The sequence below is a fragment of the Papio anubis genome, chromosome 16 (assembly GCF_008728515.1).
Source record: "Papio anubis isolate 15944 chromosome 16, Panubis1.0, whole genome shotgun sequence".
Classification (NCBI taxonomy): domain Eukaryota; kingdom Metazoa; phylum Chordata; class Mammalia; order Primates; family Cercopithecidae; genus Papio; species Papio anubis.
Genome location: NC_044991.1, coordinates 85,613,277 through 85,629,942, shown reverse-complemented (window position 1 = coordinate 85,629,942; position 16,666 = coordinate 85,613,277). Strand labels below are relative to the sequence as shown.

Below are 16,666 nucleotides of genomic sequence, written 5' to 3'. Positions count from 1 at the left end.
TGTTTTACACTCACCCACTGTTTAACAGCAACCTATACCTTCGCCAGGTCATAGAAGCTCTTAGGATTTATGACATCTCAACGGCCATCGGGCTGCACTTTTCAAGGGGAAACACTGTTTGAATCAGTTGTCTTTCCCTGAGTTTTTCAAAGGCTGATTTCATAAAGGCCCACTTACTTGCTGACCTCAGCTTATTTTTTTCTTCAGACATCAGATAAAGGAAAATAATTTGCCAACTTAAATCTTGGTTTTGCAGGAAATGGTATGCAAATAAGTATCAGCTTACAACATTCAATTATTGTTAACTATAAACATACTTACTGGTTTATCATTCTCTGCTGGCAATTCAAACACACATCTAAGTTTTGAATCCATAAGGTCTTCCGGTTTTGCCTCCTTCCACTAAAACAATTTAAATTTAATAATCAAGATATTATTTACCTGGTGGAAGAATAACTTTCTTCCTATAACTGATAATTTCTCTTAATGAGAAAGCCTAGAACTATACCAAATAAAGAACTGAAGTCTGCTGAGATTCCAATATTTGTAACATGACAAGATTAAATATACTCACTTTCTCGAAATATTTATTACACTTCACAAACCCTGAAAGTCTTGCTGCCTGACTCCTTAAAGTCAACCAATGCTCCCCATGTTGCTACTCTACAGGAGAGGCCCACCACTGAACAAAAAGGAGTCCTCTAAATAATGTCTGGATGACCAGGTCACCTTGGCTCTCCTTATGAAAATAAAACTTGTTTTAGCCTGGGCGTGGTGGCTTATGCCTGTAATCCCAGCACTTTCAGAGGCTGAGGTGGAAGGAATGGTTGAGTCCAGCAGTTTGAGACCAGTCTGGAAAACGTAAGGAGATGTCATCTCTACAAAAAAAATTTAAAAATTAACTGAGCATGGTGGCACATGCCTGTGGTCCCAGCTACTCAGGAGGCTGAGGTGGGAGGATCACTTGGGCCCAGGAGGGAGGCTGCAATGAGCCATGATAGCACCACTGTACTCCAGCCTGGGGGACACTGAGAGACTCTGTCTCAAAAATAATAAATTAAAATGAGAAAATGAAACTTACTTTAAAGGCATATCTAGAAAGTGTAAGCGCATATTATCTGGGAGTAGTTTTAGAACCACTCTGCCAACTACCAACGGAACACATTCATTACCAAATCCCTCCTCTCTCACTGTGGCAGTGTCTGGGCTATCTCTACCCCAAGACCCATCTCCATCCCTCCAGGCTGTAGTGACAGCACCTTCCCAGCTAAATCCCATGTCCTAAGAGGATATGCTCCTGATAACTTCTCCTTTTGGCAGCAGAGGATGGGAATTACAGGGTATTCTAGGATCATAGACCAGGATAGCAGCAAGGTGACGATATAGAAAAAGAAGGCATCCCCCACCCTCCGTGCCTCCAACCCTTCCCAAAACCATGCAAGAGGCAGCTAGTGTAACACAGGTACCAAGAATCAAAAGTGGGAACCAAAAAGTGGGACACTAGGGAACTGCCACAGAAATTATGACAGATCCACTAAATGGAATAGCATGCTGCCACTCAAATGATGCTGAAGAGCATTCAGTTAGATGGAGGAAATGTCCAGAATATTAAGTGAAGAAACCACAAAGAATACTGAAGTCTGCTCCTCTGCACACACACATCTGTACACGTGTGCCTACCACATGAGTCAAAAAAATATCAGGCAAGGATCATCACTGAATGCTAAAATCACTAGGTGAGACTGCTGGCAAGCAGGATATTCACATGGTCTCAAAGTATCAGATGACTCAGAGTATCACAGATTACCTATTAACCACAGGGGCAAATGTGCTTTGTGCTCTGACACTGGGGAGAGCTGGCAGTCACCATCTTAACCAAGTGATCAAACAGCATCACCAACAGCAGGACAACCTGGTATGAAATACCGGTGACTATGGAATATTCTTGCCAAAACACATTTAACTTGAATTTAACCATGAGGAAATAATCGAACAAATCCACAATACGGGACATTCTATAAGTCAACTGGCCTGGACACTTAAAAACAAAACAAAAAAAAAAGTAGTTCAAAGTTTGGGCAGGGTGCAGTGGCTCACACCTGTAATCCCAGCACTTTGGGAGGCAGAGGCAGGAGGATCGCTTGGGCCCAGAAGTTCATGACCAGCTTGGGCAACAGAGTGAGACCCCAACTCTACAAAAAAAAACAAAAAATTAGCCAGCGTGGTGGCATGCCTGTAGTTCTAGTTACTGACTGCACCACTGCACTTCAGCCTTGGTGACAGAACAAGACTTTGTCTCCAAAAAAAAAAAAAAAAAGTTCAAAGTTTGAAAAACAAAAAGGTTTGGGTGTCCTCTACTAAAGGCCACTTTTGGAACAACTAGGAAATAATGAATATTAATTTATCACATAATAATACTGAATTAAAGTTAATTTTTTCAGCTATGATTAATAGTATCATGGCGCTATAAGAGACTGTCCTTGCTCTGAAGCATTTAGGGGTGAAGTGTCATAAAATCTGCATCTTAAGCAAATAAGAAAGTTTGTGACAGAAAGGAAGCAAATGTGACAACATGTTAACAAATGGTAAATCTAGGTAAAAGTTATATGAGTGGTCACCATGCTATTTTTTCAACTTTCTGTATCTTACAATAAAAAGAAAAACATTTTAAAATAAAGAAAAAGCAGGCTGGGGCAGTGGCTCATGCCTGTAATCCTAACACTTTGGGAGGCTCAGGTGGGCAGATCACTTGAGTCCAGGAGTTTGAGACCAGCCTGGGCAACATGGAGAAAACCTGTCTCTACAAAAAATTAGCCAGGTATGGTGGTGCGCTGCTATGGTCCCAGCTACTTGGGAGGCTGAGGTGGGAGGATCACTTAAGCCCAGGAGGTGGAGGCTGCAGTGAGCTGAGATCACTCCACTGCATTCTAGCCTGGGTGACATGGTGAGATCATGTCTCCCCACTGCCAAAAAAAAAAAAAAAAAAGGAAGAAAAACACAAAGCTCTTATTAATGATGGTTAGACCTAGTAGAAAAGAACCATGGGTCACTTTAAATTTTTTTCATTTGTGTATTTCCGAAATTTCCCACAATGTACACTAAAAAAAAAAAAAAGTAAACTGTTATAAAAATAATCACACAAGGAACTAAAATGACTCTTTACTGGATATGCAGTGCCTGGCCTACTACACACTCTGATAAGCAAGTGTCAGACACTAGACCGACGAGGCACTTACACAAGGCTCACTTCATACTCACCATCGTGAGAGCTGTATTTTTATCCCTATTTTACAAATGATCAAAACCGCAATAGATTTAATAAAATCTGCTCCCAGCCACAATGTTAGTAAAAGGAAGAACTCAGCTCAAAAACACCCAAGCCCGTGCTCTTTCCACTATGCCATGCAGCAAAAGCCAAACAGAACACACCCTTGGATCTTCCATTATTTTCTATCTGCCATGTTTCTTTGATCACACAAATTAACATGAAGTTAACACATCATGTTGCAGAAAATCAAAGAGAAGCTTTTCATAAGAATTGTTCTCATGAAAAGAAGACAGCCTATTATCACTGATCTCTCTAAAACTCAAAAATATCTGGCCTCCCCCTTCATTTTCTGCCTACAAGTGAAACACCAGTGGAGATGCTTTTCCAGAACTAAAACAAAAGACTATGTGGCGAAATAGGGCATGGGGTGGGCTTGGCCTGAGTTGCCTTTGGTATGAAACTCAGAGAATTGCAGTATGGTGTGAGGAACAGCAGACTCAGGTGGGCAGGCCTGCCATGAATGACTCGGGGCCCCATTTTGGGCTGGCCAAAACTGGAGAGCAATACGAGCGGTATGAGGCAACCCTGTCCTGCTTTCCCGAACTGTAAGGACAAACGCATCTGTCCCTGCTGGGGCTGTGGGTTGTACTGTACATTTCAATTCAACTCCCAGCCCCAGAATGCCTATGGACTTATTCAAATGTATAAAAAGCTCGTTTTGGGGGGAATGTCCATTATACTCTTCTTTTTTTTTCCCAAAACCATCACTAATATCACTTATTTCTTTTATAAAAATGAAGTCATCTTAATTTTATCAAAATTAGAGAAAAGTTAAACATATATTTTAAGCAGGGGGAAAATAATCATATTTACTAGAACAAAGCCACACACACGTATGTCTAAATGGGTTAGGACATTCAGCACTGACATTCTCACATGGCTCTTGAGTTTGTGGGGGATGAGAAGACACGGTAAGAAAAGGCAGGACAATGAAAAGTATCCTTTTCTGTCGGTGCAGAAAGGAGAGGCGAAAGGAGGCAATCCCTAACCATTCAAGACACCAGCCACCAGTGCAAGGAGCTGCTGAAGCACACTGAGCTCAGAAAGGTCAGAAAAGAACAGCCTTCTACGAAGTCACATAAAATGTTAAAATTATTCCTCAAAGTTTTAGAAAAACCACAAAGGTAGTTAAAGTACAAACCTTCTGAAAAAAAAACTATTCCCTTTTAAACAATTTTGACATACTTTGCAATGCATGCACCCACAATTCCATATCTAATTGGTTTTTTAAATTATTATTACTGAAAAAAATAAGAAGCATTCAGTACTTACTACTGCTTCCATATCTGAAGTGTCAGTTGGAGCAAACATAGACTGAACCATAAACTTGTGTTTACTTTTCTCATTGGGATCATAATCGAAAGGCTGTAACATCACTGAGAAAGAAAATATTTCATTAGGAGGGTCAGAGCTTGGTTGTCAGTGCCATTTATTATGCTAATATTTGTACTTTGGTTGTAAAGCAATTTACCGGCATTCTCTTATCTCTTAGGATGGACGCCCCTGGTGGAGTAAGCAAGGGTGACTAACATCACCATTTTGCAAGTCACCAACCTAAGACCTACAAAATCAGGGCATGACAGAGCTGGGAATAAGGCCGAGGACCCAGTCTTCTGATTCCTAGTCCATGGATCTTTCACTACTGCAAGCCTACCATACATGTCTGCTATAGGCCTTACAGAATCGGGAAACTGGGTAGCAACACCATCTGCCTGTTTTGCTCAAGAAAACATATCCAAATGATCTTTTCAGGAATTAAACGGAATAATCTAAGATGTTTAAGAACATTTAAGGAACTGTTTTAGCTTCTCTCCAACCCATTTCTCAAACAGCTAATCAAGGTAATCCTTGAAATACAATTTTGCCAATACAATACTAGAAAATTTTTACAAGCAGGACACTCACACAGCAGGGAAAACAGTATCAGCTTACACCCCCCTTTTATTTCCCTAAGAACCTAGAGAAATCTCACATAGAGGATCCTGTGGATGAGTCACACCCACTGCATGGAGGAAGATGCCTTCCTACCCCAACTGGCTCCCTTCAACCTACTTCCTAGAGTGCAGCTGGGCCTACTCCTATCAAATGATGGCTGCTTTAGAATACATTACTTTGCTACAAGGTTTTGGCTAATCCACACATCTAGTTAAGTTCCCTGAAACAACTTCACATGCAGCGAACGCCTACTGTGGCCTTGACCACAACAATGGGCATGGACTGAGTGTTTCCATGTGCCAGAAACTGGGCTCTGTCCCTTACGTCTACCATTATCTCATTTAATCCTTAAAAAGTAGGTACTATTGTGGGTGGAGAGGGGCTATTCCGGTGTCTACTTCTCAAATGAAAGGAATGAACACGGAGAGGTGAATGTGCCCAAGGTTATACCTTGGTGGAGTGCAGACTCAAATCCAGGCAATTGGTGTGGAGACCTAAGCTCACAGCCACCACAAAGGACTGGTGCCTTGTCCTCTGACAGTACAAGCCTTACGCTTCTCACCAGCAGGGCTTCTACTACCTTTCTGCTGGGCCCTCATCAGCATTCTCTCGCCTTGAAACCCCAACTTAGAACCTCCCAGGTGCTTCCTCTAGAGTCACACAATCAACCACAGTCAGCAGCAGATAGATAGCAGGATAGCCCTGGTCTACAAATGAAGAATCTGGGATTCCACAAAGTGAAGTGGCTCCCTCAAAGTCACAATATCAGAAAGCGGCAACACTGGGACAGAGCCAAGACTTGACTCCAAGTGCAGTCTACACCCCTTTCGCCACACTAGTCACTCCAACACGAGCTAGATTTATATCTGGCACCCAGGCCCCATGACAAAGCTAATGGAACGAGTCACAAAACAGGACAGAAATACCAACTTCCCCCATCCATCTCTCAGGGATGCAGTGACACTTTCCATCATGGGAACAGAGAAAGTCCACTGAAACCTAACCATGCACCGGACTTAAATGCACTGGTGTCCCTAGTCACCCAGACAGCTTCACTGCCCACAAGACCTACCTGAGTGCCCTGAGCTACAGGAAGCCTTGCTGGGAGACTTCTTCAGGACAAAATTCAATAACTGTCAGAAAGTAAACCTTTTATCAACGTAACTCTTTCTCTGGCATCCTTGAACTGGCAAGAGCTGAACTTTCCTATAGACAGACCTGGAACATTTATCTACCTGGGCTTGACACTTAACCTCCGGGACAAAGGACCAGACTGGAAGGTCAATGCTTTTTCTGAAAGCTAAATTCCCAATGTGTTTTGTTTTGTTTTGTTTTTTCTGCCCCCAAGACTGCAATAAGGAAGACACACATTATAAAGTAAAGAGCCAGTGTCTTCACATGTGCTGTGAACTTTCCTGGACAGGGACTGTCAACCTTCTTTGGAGCTGGGACACACTGTTAGATTAACATTCCCTTTCTAAAATTTAAGTAAATTCAGTTTTAAGAATTTCAGGTCTTGCTTGGCTGTGACAAAATCATGCTCTGGTATTTTTCAGTTTAGGAAAAAAGAGAACTTTGACCTGAACTACTCTTAGATTTTTGGCAGGGCACAGATCTAGTAGTAAACACTGTCTCCCCTTGAGCCTCTGTTCTCCCAGCCGTGAACAGCTATTGCACCATTCCCAAGTCTACCACTCTGGAGAGCTCTGAGGAGGAACAAGGTTTATTTGTAAAGAGCCCTGATGCTCACATGACAGCAATCTAAGGAAAATGCTAATTTTTAGAGAAGCTATTTAGACAAAATTAAAAAAACCAATGGATCCAGAGAACAGAACACACCCCCAAAAAACAGCCACAGGAAGCTCTGCCTGCCCCTTCCCATTCATCACCTTCCTAGAGGCAGTGGGAGTAAAAAAGTACAGCCAAGGGCACTGTGTCCAGAGCTCTGCCTGGGTTCTAAGAATGCCCCAAGGGAAAACAGGCCTTTCCTTTCCATTTCTCCACCATCCCTCAGCTTCTTCATCCCCAATACTTTCATGATGGCCCAAGAAAGAAAGAAAGGAAAAGAACCTTTACGCATGTCTCCTGTGTAATAGGTACCATAGAAGGCAAATTATCCTTAGTTCTCCCATTTACGACTCACAACAATCCATCAAAGCAGCACATATCTCCTTTTTCAAGATAAAAAGATAAGGGCTGCCAGGCACAGTGGCTCACACCTGTTAATACCAACACTTTGGGAGGCCAAGGCGGGAGGATCACTTCAGTTCAAGACCAACCTGGGCGACAAAGCAAGACCTCATCTCTACCACAAAAAAATCAGCTGGGCATGGTGGCCTATACCTACAGACTTTTCCAATGAGATCAGCAGGAAAAGAAATGAATGTGATGTTTTTGCAAGTGTACGATGCAATATGCCAACATTTGGAAGCTCTGCAACACTCAGCAAATGGTTTCCAAACAGTCCATGCATATCACAAAATCCATTCAAAGTACAGGAGAGACTGTAGTCCCAGTTACTTGAGAGGCTGAAATTGAGCTGGAAGGACTGCTTGGGCCTGGGAGATGGAGGCTGCAGAGAGAGAGCTATGAGAGCGCCACTGAACTCCAGCCTGGGTGACAGAGCAAGACCCAGTCTCTTAAAAAAAGAAAAAAAAAAAAAAAAAAAAAGATAAGGGCTTAGAAAGGCGCTAAGTGAGCTCACCTGGGTCCCACGGCCAGCATATTAAACAAGAGTGCCAGGGCTCAAACCCAGCTTTGACTCTAGAGAAAAACAATTTACAGTAGTTATTATCAATGATAAAATACAAGCTTTCAGGCAAAAATTATAATTGTGGAAAACTTATCTGCCAACCACAGCTTCATGGTTCTGCAAATACTTACAGACTTTTCCAATGAGATCAGCAGGAAAAGAAATGAATGTGATTTTTTTGCAAGTGTACGATGCAATATGCCAACATTTGGAAGCTCTGCAACACTCAGCAAATGGTTTCCAAACAGTCCATGCATGATATCACAAAATCCATTCAAAGTACAGGAGAGACTGATGTGTTTTAGTGAAACAACGTTCAAAAAGTCACAGACATGGCTTCAGATTCCACATCATACTAATAACCTTGAAGAAAGTAACACTTGTCAAGTTTTGGTGTAGTATCGAAGAATGTTCAGATTTATCTGAAAAAGCATTAAACATACTCTTCCCTTTTCCAACTACATTATCTGTGGTGAAAGCAGTTTTTCTCCATATGCATTCACCAAAAGAACACATCCTAACAGACTAAATGTAGAAGCAGATATGAGAATCCAGCCTGTCTTCTATTGAAACAGACACTAAAAGAAATTTGCCACAGGGCAGAGTGGCTCACGCCTATAATCCCAGCACTTCAGGAGGCAGGGGTGGGTGGATCACCTAAGGTCAAGAGTTCCAGACCAGCCTCACTAACATGGTGAAACCCTTTCTTTACTAAAAATACAAAAATTATCTGGGCTTGGTGGTGCACGCCTGTAATCCCAGCTACTCAGGAGGCTGAGGCAGGAGAATCGCTTAAACCTGGGAGGTGGAGATTGCAGTGAGCCAAGATTGCACTACTGTACTCCAGCCTGGGTGACAGAGCAAGACTCTGCCTCAAAACAAAAAAAAAGAAAAATGAAATTTGCAGGCCAGGCACGGTGGCTCACGGCTGTAATCCCAGCACTTTGGGAGGCCAAGGCGGGTGGATCACATGAGGCCAGGAGTTTGAGATCAGCCTGGCCAAGAGGCAACCGTCTCTACTGAAAATACAAAAACCAGCCGGGCATGGTGGCGGGCACCTGTAATCCCAGCTATTCGGGAGGCTGGGGCATGAGAATCACTTGAACCTGGGAGGATGGAGTCTCACTCTGTCCTTCATGCTACAGTGCAGTGGCAAGATCGTGCCACTGCATTACAGCGTGACCAACAGACTCCATCTCAAAAAAAAGAAAAGAAATTGGCAAAAAATGGAAAAACGCGTCAAGTTTCAGTCTTCTCACTAATTTTTTTGAAAACTTATTTTTCATTAAAAATGTTACTGTTAACATGTAATTATGTCATTCTTAAATAATTTTACAAATTTTCAGTTTAATTTTTAATATAATATTGATACACCCCACAAACCAAAAAGCTTTGTGGGTCCTTTTTTTTTTTTTTTTAAGAGATGGGGTCTTGCTATGTTGTCCAGACTGGCTTCCAACTCCTGGGCTCAAGTGATCCTCCCGCCTTAGCTTCCTGAGTAGCTAGGACCATAGGTGCCTGCCACTGTGCCCAGCTGCGTCTTCATTTTTAAGAACGTAAAGGAGTCCTGAGACCAAAAAGTTTGAGCACTGTTATGCTACAACAAATAGCACAGGCCCTCCAGGAGGTAAACAATATGGTTAAGTAAGTCAATGCGGTTAAGTAATAACACACTGGTGGCTCTATGTAGTACCCCTCTTGGTAGAATCTGCAGTTTAAAAAGAGAAAGGAGATTTACACAAACCAGGTCTTGAGTTTTCGGGACATACCTGGCCCTCAGCTGAAAACAGAAGCACATATGCATGCACACACATTCCTTACGGAAGGAATGGGGCATTACCTATGCTCCTCTAATCAAACGCCTTTGCAACTGCTTGCTCTACCTCCACAGAAGGGCACTGTCTGAGATATACTGCCCCCTTACTGCAGACCTTACAGATGTCACCAGCACAGCTCCAGGCCTAGAACATCCTATCTACCAAGTCACCACAGTGTAGACATGGAAGGACCATTTCATGGGCAGGGGAGAAGACATAAACACCCACCACAAGGCAGTGGGTGTAAGCAATCACTTTAACAGAGCCCCGGCGACAGCCTGAGGTAGCAGGTCCAACAGCCCTTCTGCAAAAGCAGAGGACTGAGCAGATATATACACAGATGCCTAAATACACTGTTGAATAGAAACTTTTCAATTGGGAATAAAAACCGTGCCCTACTGGCATGTCAACTTTCAGGAAGTTCTAGGTATAAGGTGGGTACTTATGGGAGGTTTCTGATCTGATAAAAGGTTTTTGCTTTGGAGAAAAAAAAAAAGTCTAACAAGCACCATGGCATATGCTTCATTTTTTAAATCTCAGAATCTCATCTTTGAAAAGAAATCTCTTCACATTTTACATGCCTACAATCTCAGCTCAGGCCCCAAACACTCACTTCTAGATTTCTACCAGCCTGGAACATCTAAGGGGGGTGCTTGCCACCACCAGCTCTCCTTGGCTTGTGGGCTCCGACATCAGTGAGCCACAGTGAAGATCTGGGACACCCAGATTCTGTGAAACTTCATAAACTCCTGGAGTACCTCGGTATCCACATCCTGCTTAACATGGCCCCTAACTCACATCAAATAATTTGTATTTTTCAGCTACTATCATCTCATGTCAAATTCAATTTGCTCTATCCTGTTAGTGGGAACTTTATAAAAACATGACAGAATGCTACTAATCATTAGTTCTTTCAGCTCCATACGTGCAAACGGTGACAGAAATTATGTACTTTTTTCCATGGCAGGTTATTAAACAGTTTCCCATTAACTTATTTCACTTTCACTTTTTTTTTTAAAAGAGATGGGGTCTTGCTAATGTTGTCTAGACTGGCCTCCAACTCCTGGGCTCAAGTGATCCTCCTGCCTTAGCCTCCTGAGTAGCTAGGACTATAGGTGCCTGCCACTGTGCCCAGCTGTGTCTTCTTTTTTAAGAATGTAAAGGGGTCCTGAGACCAAAAAGTTTAAGCACTGTTATGCTACACCAAATGGTATTCACCAGTATCTCTTCACTTGAATACCTGAGATACTGATGATAAAGCCCTCTTAAATGAACCATCTATCCTACTTTTAAAATGTATCTGCTGACACTACATTAAAAAGAAGTCTGTTACCAGAAGACAGCCTGGAAGCCAGGTCACTACTCATCCACATTAACGCTTTGTGATACAATGCCTGTTGTATTACAGATTGCAAACTGGGATCCTGTTAAGAAAGGGCCTTTGGGGTCTTAAAACATTGGATCAATAATATCAGAGTTTCCTCAACAGAAAAGAAATGCAGAAGATACGCTACTTAAAACATATACACACACCCCTTGGAGAAATGATGACTTGATTAAATGCAGCATAAATGCTGCTTCTGAGAACCCAAGCAAATCACAGATCACTTTCATCTGCATCATAATGGTAACAGCAAATAAAGTCTAACAAGCACTATGGCACATGCTTCACCTTTTTTTTTTTTTTTTTTTGAGACGGAGTCTCGCGCTGTGTGACCCAGGCTGGAGTGCAGTGGCGCAATCTCAGCTCACTGCAAGCTCCGCCTCCCAGGTTCACGCCATTCTCCTGCCTCAGCCTCCGAGTAGCTGGGACTACAGGCACCCGCCACCACGCCCGGCTAGTTTTTCGTATTTTTAGTAGAGACGGGGTTTCACCATGTTAGCCAGGATGGTCTCGATCTCCTAACCTCGTGATCCACCCGCCTCGGCCTCCCAAAGTGCTGGGATTACAGGCTTGAGCCACCGCGCCCGGCCCGCTTCACTTTTTTTTAATCTCAGAATCTTATCTTCAAAATCTCTCTCTCCACATTTTGCGTGCCTACAATCTCAGCTCAGGCCCACAGATCTCTCTAGATTTCTCCCAACTAAGAGATTTTTCCAAGTTTCTTCTAGTTTCTTTCCCAACCAAATCACCCTGCCTAGCCCCTACAAACTCCACACATTTAATCTTACCTTAATACCCTACTTGTATCACGTTAATTCCTCAAATCAAAAACCTCCTGTAAGAGTAACTATGTACTAAGTAAAAGGCAATCAGTTCAGCTTTTCACAATCTGGCCCTTCTTGGATTTCTTGGTATCTCTTATTGGAGGCCTCCCTTCTGCTCCAACAGGTGTGCACGTCACTCAGGCCACACACCATGCCCCTATGTCCTTAGACCCAGTGACGCTCTCCGATCATCATCAAAGTCTCCTCTTATCATATCAGCCCTGCCTGACACGTTTCTCTTGATTCTCTCTTACTCTACTCACATGTCAATATACCCCATCTTCCAGGACTTAATCCTCTGACAGAACACTGTAAGCAATAGCCAGGCATGGTGGTGCACGTCTGTAGTCCCAGCTACTTGGGAGGCTGAGGCAAGGGGACTGCTTGAGCCCAGAAATTCGAGGCTACAGTGAGCTATGAGAGCGGCATGCACTCCAGGCTGAGCAACACAGCAAGATCCCAACTCCATAAATAAGTAAATAAATAAGGCCAGGCGCAGTGGCCCACACCTGCAATCCCAGCACTTTGGAGGCCGAGGTAGGCAGATCACTTGAGGCCAGGAGTTTGAGGCCAGCCTGGCCAACATGGTGAAATCCCATCCCTAACTAAAAATACAAAAAATTTAGCTGGGCATGGTGGCACACACCTGTAATCCCAGCTACTGGGGAAACTGAGGCACGAGAATCGTTTGACCCCAGGAGGCAGAGGTTGCAGTGAGCTGAGATGGCACCACTGCACTCCAGCCTGGGTAACAGAGAGAGACTTTGTCAAAAATAAATAAATATATAAATATAATAAAATGTAGATAAGAACCCTGGAGGGAAAAGTTCTCAAACTTCAGTGAGTATCGGAATCACCAGGAATGTTTGCTACAACACTAACTGCTAGACCCCACCTCCAGAATGTCTGTGTTAGCAGGGACGGAGTGAAAATAAGCACTCCCATTTCTAACAGGTCCCCAGGTGGGCTGCTGCTGCTGCTGCTGGCCCAGGGCCTGCACCTGGAAAATCTGTGCTGTGCTATACCTTCTAACATCACAGTTCCTGCTGAAACACCATTTCATACCACAGTGCCTACTGTGGGCACCTTACTTTGTTAGGAGACTGTCAACTCCAAGACTCCTAAGCTCCTACTGACATGTTTGCCTTTTCTCCCCAGTGAGACTGAGCCCAGAACTTAATGTTTTAATAGCTCACATTCTGGGTGCTAATTTGCATTTTTTTCATTAGTTGACAGGTTTGCACCTTCTTCTCTTCCAACATTCAAAGTGTTCCTGAATCATGCTCTCCCTAGAAATATCCTTGGAGAAGCCCAAAGACGAAACCCTCCTTTATCCCCACTAGCTGGCTTTTCTTCTGTCCTACTTCCCAGAGTCGCTCCCTCCCTTCCAAGTGGGCAAGACAGGGCTTCCAGCTTCTGATGGCAGTGCCCTCAGTCTCGCACTCCCCATCCTCTCACAAAGCCTGCATAAAGACTGTCCTCTACCATACTGCGCTTATAGGATCGGAATGAAGTCACTGATCCACTTTTTTGAGAGTAATCAAAGACACAGATACATAAATGCCAAGCAGAGCTCCTGATGAGCTGGAGATAACCAGCATTACCTAAACAAGGCGATATAATTCTAGCCTAAAGCAAAGAAGTCGGACATTTTAGACTGTGAGCAAATTTATCATTTCCTTTAGGGTCCTCAAAACGTTGAGATCATGACTACCTTGGTGGACCTCTGCCTATTCAGGGGTCCATGGATGGAACTCTGAGTCTAGCAAGTAAATAATGAATTGCATTTACTAATAAATCAGTCAACACTGAAGAGTCTTTGTGTTCTCTACAGGATCTTCCAGTTTGTGTATTCTGTCTTAGAAAACAAACTCCTCACAGTCTGATTAATTTATTTGTGCAGAGACTAGTACAAATGTGCTGACAGTGAGGTCTCCTTTCTCCAGTATCAATGGAAGATGAGGACTGCTATCTACAGACACTGGCCAAATAACAAGGCTTATTCACTCTTTTTTATAAATATCTTTTAAAATGTAAATCTTTTTCAAAAATCCAACATACTTTTCAGTCTCCTCTAACATTTGTAACGGAATATAACATACCCCTTTTCTGATTACTCTTATGTGGTGACATGAACCCCCATTATATACCATATTAGTGAACCCTGCAAGCTGTGTCTCTTGGGGTTGATCACCTAAAACATGGAGAACAGTTCCCCGAGGCTTAAGGAATTCCGGCTCCCCGCTGTTATTTCTGAATGCTCCGCACTTGCTCTCTGTGGTGTTCTTGCCTAGCACGTCCACTGTCTGCTACGCGCTGTCACATGGGCCACTTTCAATGTGGCCACCTCTCTACTTCTTTCCCTTTATTCTGATCTGTGATGGGCTGGCAACCAGGACAGGGTTAACAGTAAGTCTAAGGTAAGAATAAACAAGACAACATTCAAGACTGGAGAGCCCTCAAGTGTGTAAGTATGCAAGGACCTGTAAGGAGCAAAAAGAAAATCACTTTTGGCTTCTTAAAACTTTGCTTATTTTTTGCTTCTCAGTTATGCTGTACATAGTTCAGCTAACTGAGGTAGACGAAACGTATAAGTCCTCTCGATCTTGATATTTGAAAATGTAAAGAATAAACTATGTCATAGTCACAAGAAAAGTAACAATTCTTCATTAAAAAGCTAAGTATTACAGTAAATGTGTAAAAACCCTTAAAAGCATAATTAAGCTGAATTTTTGTTGGCAATTTTCTTTTTTCTACTTTTTGTTTAACCAGAATCTCATCTGGTGAAAAAGATTAAAGACATCTTTTAAAGTATGAATGTGAGTTGTTGTTATCTGAGAGTAATAAGCCTGGTTCATGGAAACCACCTATAAAAAAGTTTCGCTTATCAGAGACTTTCAAAGCAAACAATCAAACTAAGAAGAATGCTGCTGTTAAGAAGCCCAAACACCCCAAATGCAGCTCCCACTATCAGTGCTTGATGGATAAATATTTGGCTTCTTTGTCTAAGGGCTCTGTGCGCTTATACCCTAGTGCTAATCACCTGAAAGGTGCACCCCGGTTGACTGGTCCAGGGCCACCAAACAGCTATATTAAACCGAGTCAGGGAAATCTTAAAAGGATTAATTATTAATCACAATACTATCCATTTAAATTAACTGATCAATGTTTCCATCCAAGAAGAGCTGCTGATTGTTCATGCTCTGTCCTGAGGATTTTTTTTTTTTTTTTTTTTTTTTTGAGATGGAGTTTCCCTCTTGTCGCCCAGGCTGGAGTGCAATGGCATGATCTTGGCTCACTGCAACCTCCACCTCCTGGGTTCAAGCAATTCTCCTGCCTCAGCCTTCCTGAGTAGCTGGGATTACAGGCATGTGCCACCATGCCCAGCCACTTTTGTATGTTTAGGTAGAGACGGGGTTTCATGTTGGTCTGGCTGGTCTCGAACTCCCAACCTCAGGTGATCCACCCACTTCGGCCTCCCAAAGTGCTGGGATTACAGGCATGAGCCATCGAACCTGGTTGTCCTGAGGATTTTACTGGAAAAACTTTATGCTTTAAATGTGATTGAAAAGAGTGCTGAAAAGGGCTGTATGTCAGGAATGAATACTGCTCCGTAATCCTTTGAATTCTAATTTAAAATACAGATTCAGACACTGGGAGTTTTGTGTTTGTCTTTAATTCACTTTCAATTCCCAAGGTACACTTAGTAAAGTACATCCGTACCTAAATATTGGTATCTTTAATGACTCTTTCCAATGCCCCCCTCCATACACAGATATTTTGCATTTCTAATTTGCTTGGTACACAGGCAACCAATGTACATAATTGAACTACAAATGGAAGCAAGCTTGCTACTTTAGTGAAATTAGAATTCAGTGAAGGTTATAAAAATATTAAACTTAATATCATATTACAGGAAGCGTAAGTATTTTTGATGGGCCCATAATTTTACCACTTCACCTGCTGTATCCGCTGGCAAACATGGTTTGGAATATTAATGGAAAACTCCCTCATTATTAACTGAAACACTAAAGAAAAAAAAAAAATCCACAACCACCTAACAGCTTACCATAAAGAGATTTTCAGAAATTATGTACCTTAAAAATATTTTCCCACCATACAGTTCAGAAAATAGATTTAATTTTGTAAAGCTAGAACAACTGGGAAGATCCCCCACTGCCTCAAAACAATTCATTAATTCAAAAAGTTCTTTATTCCTTACATTTGAAATCTCAGGAGGAAAAATATCCAACGTCCCGTTCTCCAATCCTTATTTAAGTGTACCTATTTTGCTGAGGTCCAGATTAAATAATTCAAAACCATCTCTAGTTGATAGTATGTATCATGGAGCAAGGGGCCAAAACCACAGCAATTCTGGGTCAGTGAATGCAAAGAGAAAGCCCCCCGCACCCCCTACCTACCATGCTGTCTCATCCAACAAGCATAAACCCCAGAAGGGGCTACAATAAAAATGAGATAAGACAAGCACCTATGGAAAGGACAAAGAAAAGGATTCAAATCATACGTCCAGGGGACCATATCTTAAAGCAACTCTTTGGTAAAGCCCACACATTATAAACCACTGACACAAAAAGTTTAGGTTATGCCTGTGTCCACTCTTACTTT

The 16,666-nt window shown here is 42.5% G+C and overlaps 1 protein-coding gene across 2 annotated transcripts in view; it reads right to left on the bottom strand.

Moving 5' to 3' along the window:
* VAPB (VAMP associated protein B and C) overlaps nucleotides 1–16,666 on the bottom strand; it is a 56,307-nt gene that overhangs the window by 6,237 nt on the left and 33,404 nt on the right. The window contains exons 3-4 of one of the 2 annotated variants that reach the window (XM_009215870.3): nucleotides 4,601–4,704; nucleotides 322–402 (exon numbers count right to left, since the gene is read on the bottom strand). The exons of the other annotated variant lie outside the window; for it this stretch is intronic. Of the exons in view, the coding sequence (XP_009214134.1) occupies nucleotides 322–402; nucleotides 4,601–4,704 (185 nt within the window). The remainder of the gene's footprint in view (nucleotides 1–321; nucleotides 403–4,600; nucleotides 4,705–16,666) is intronic. 2 annotated transcript variants of the gene reach the window in all.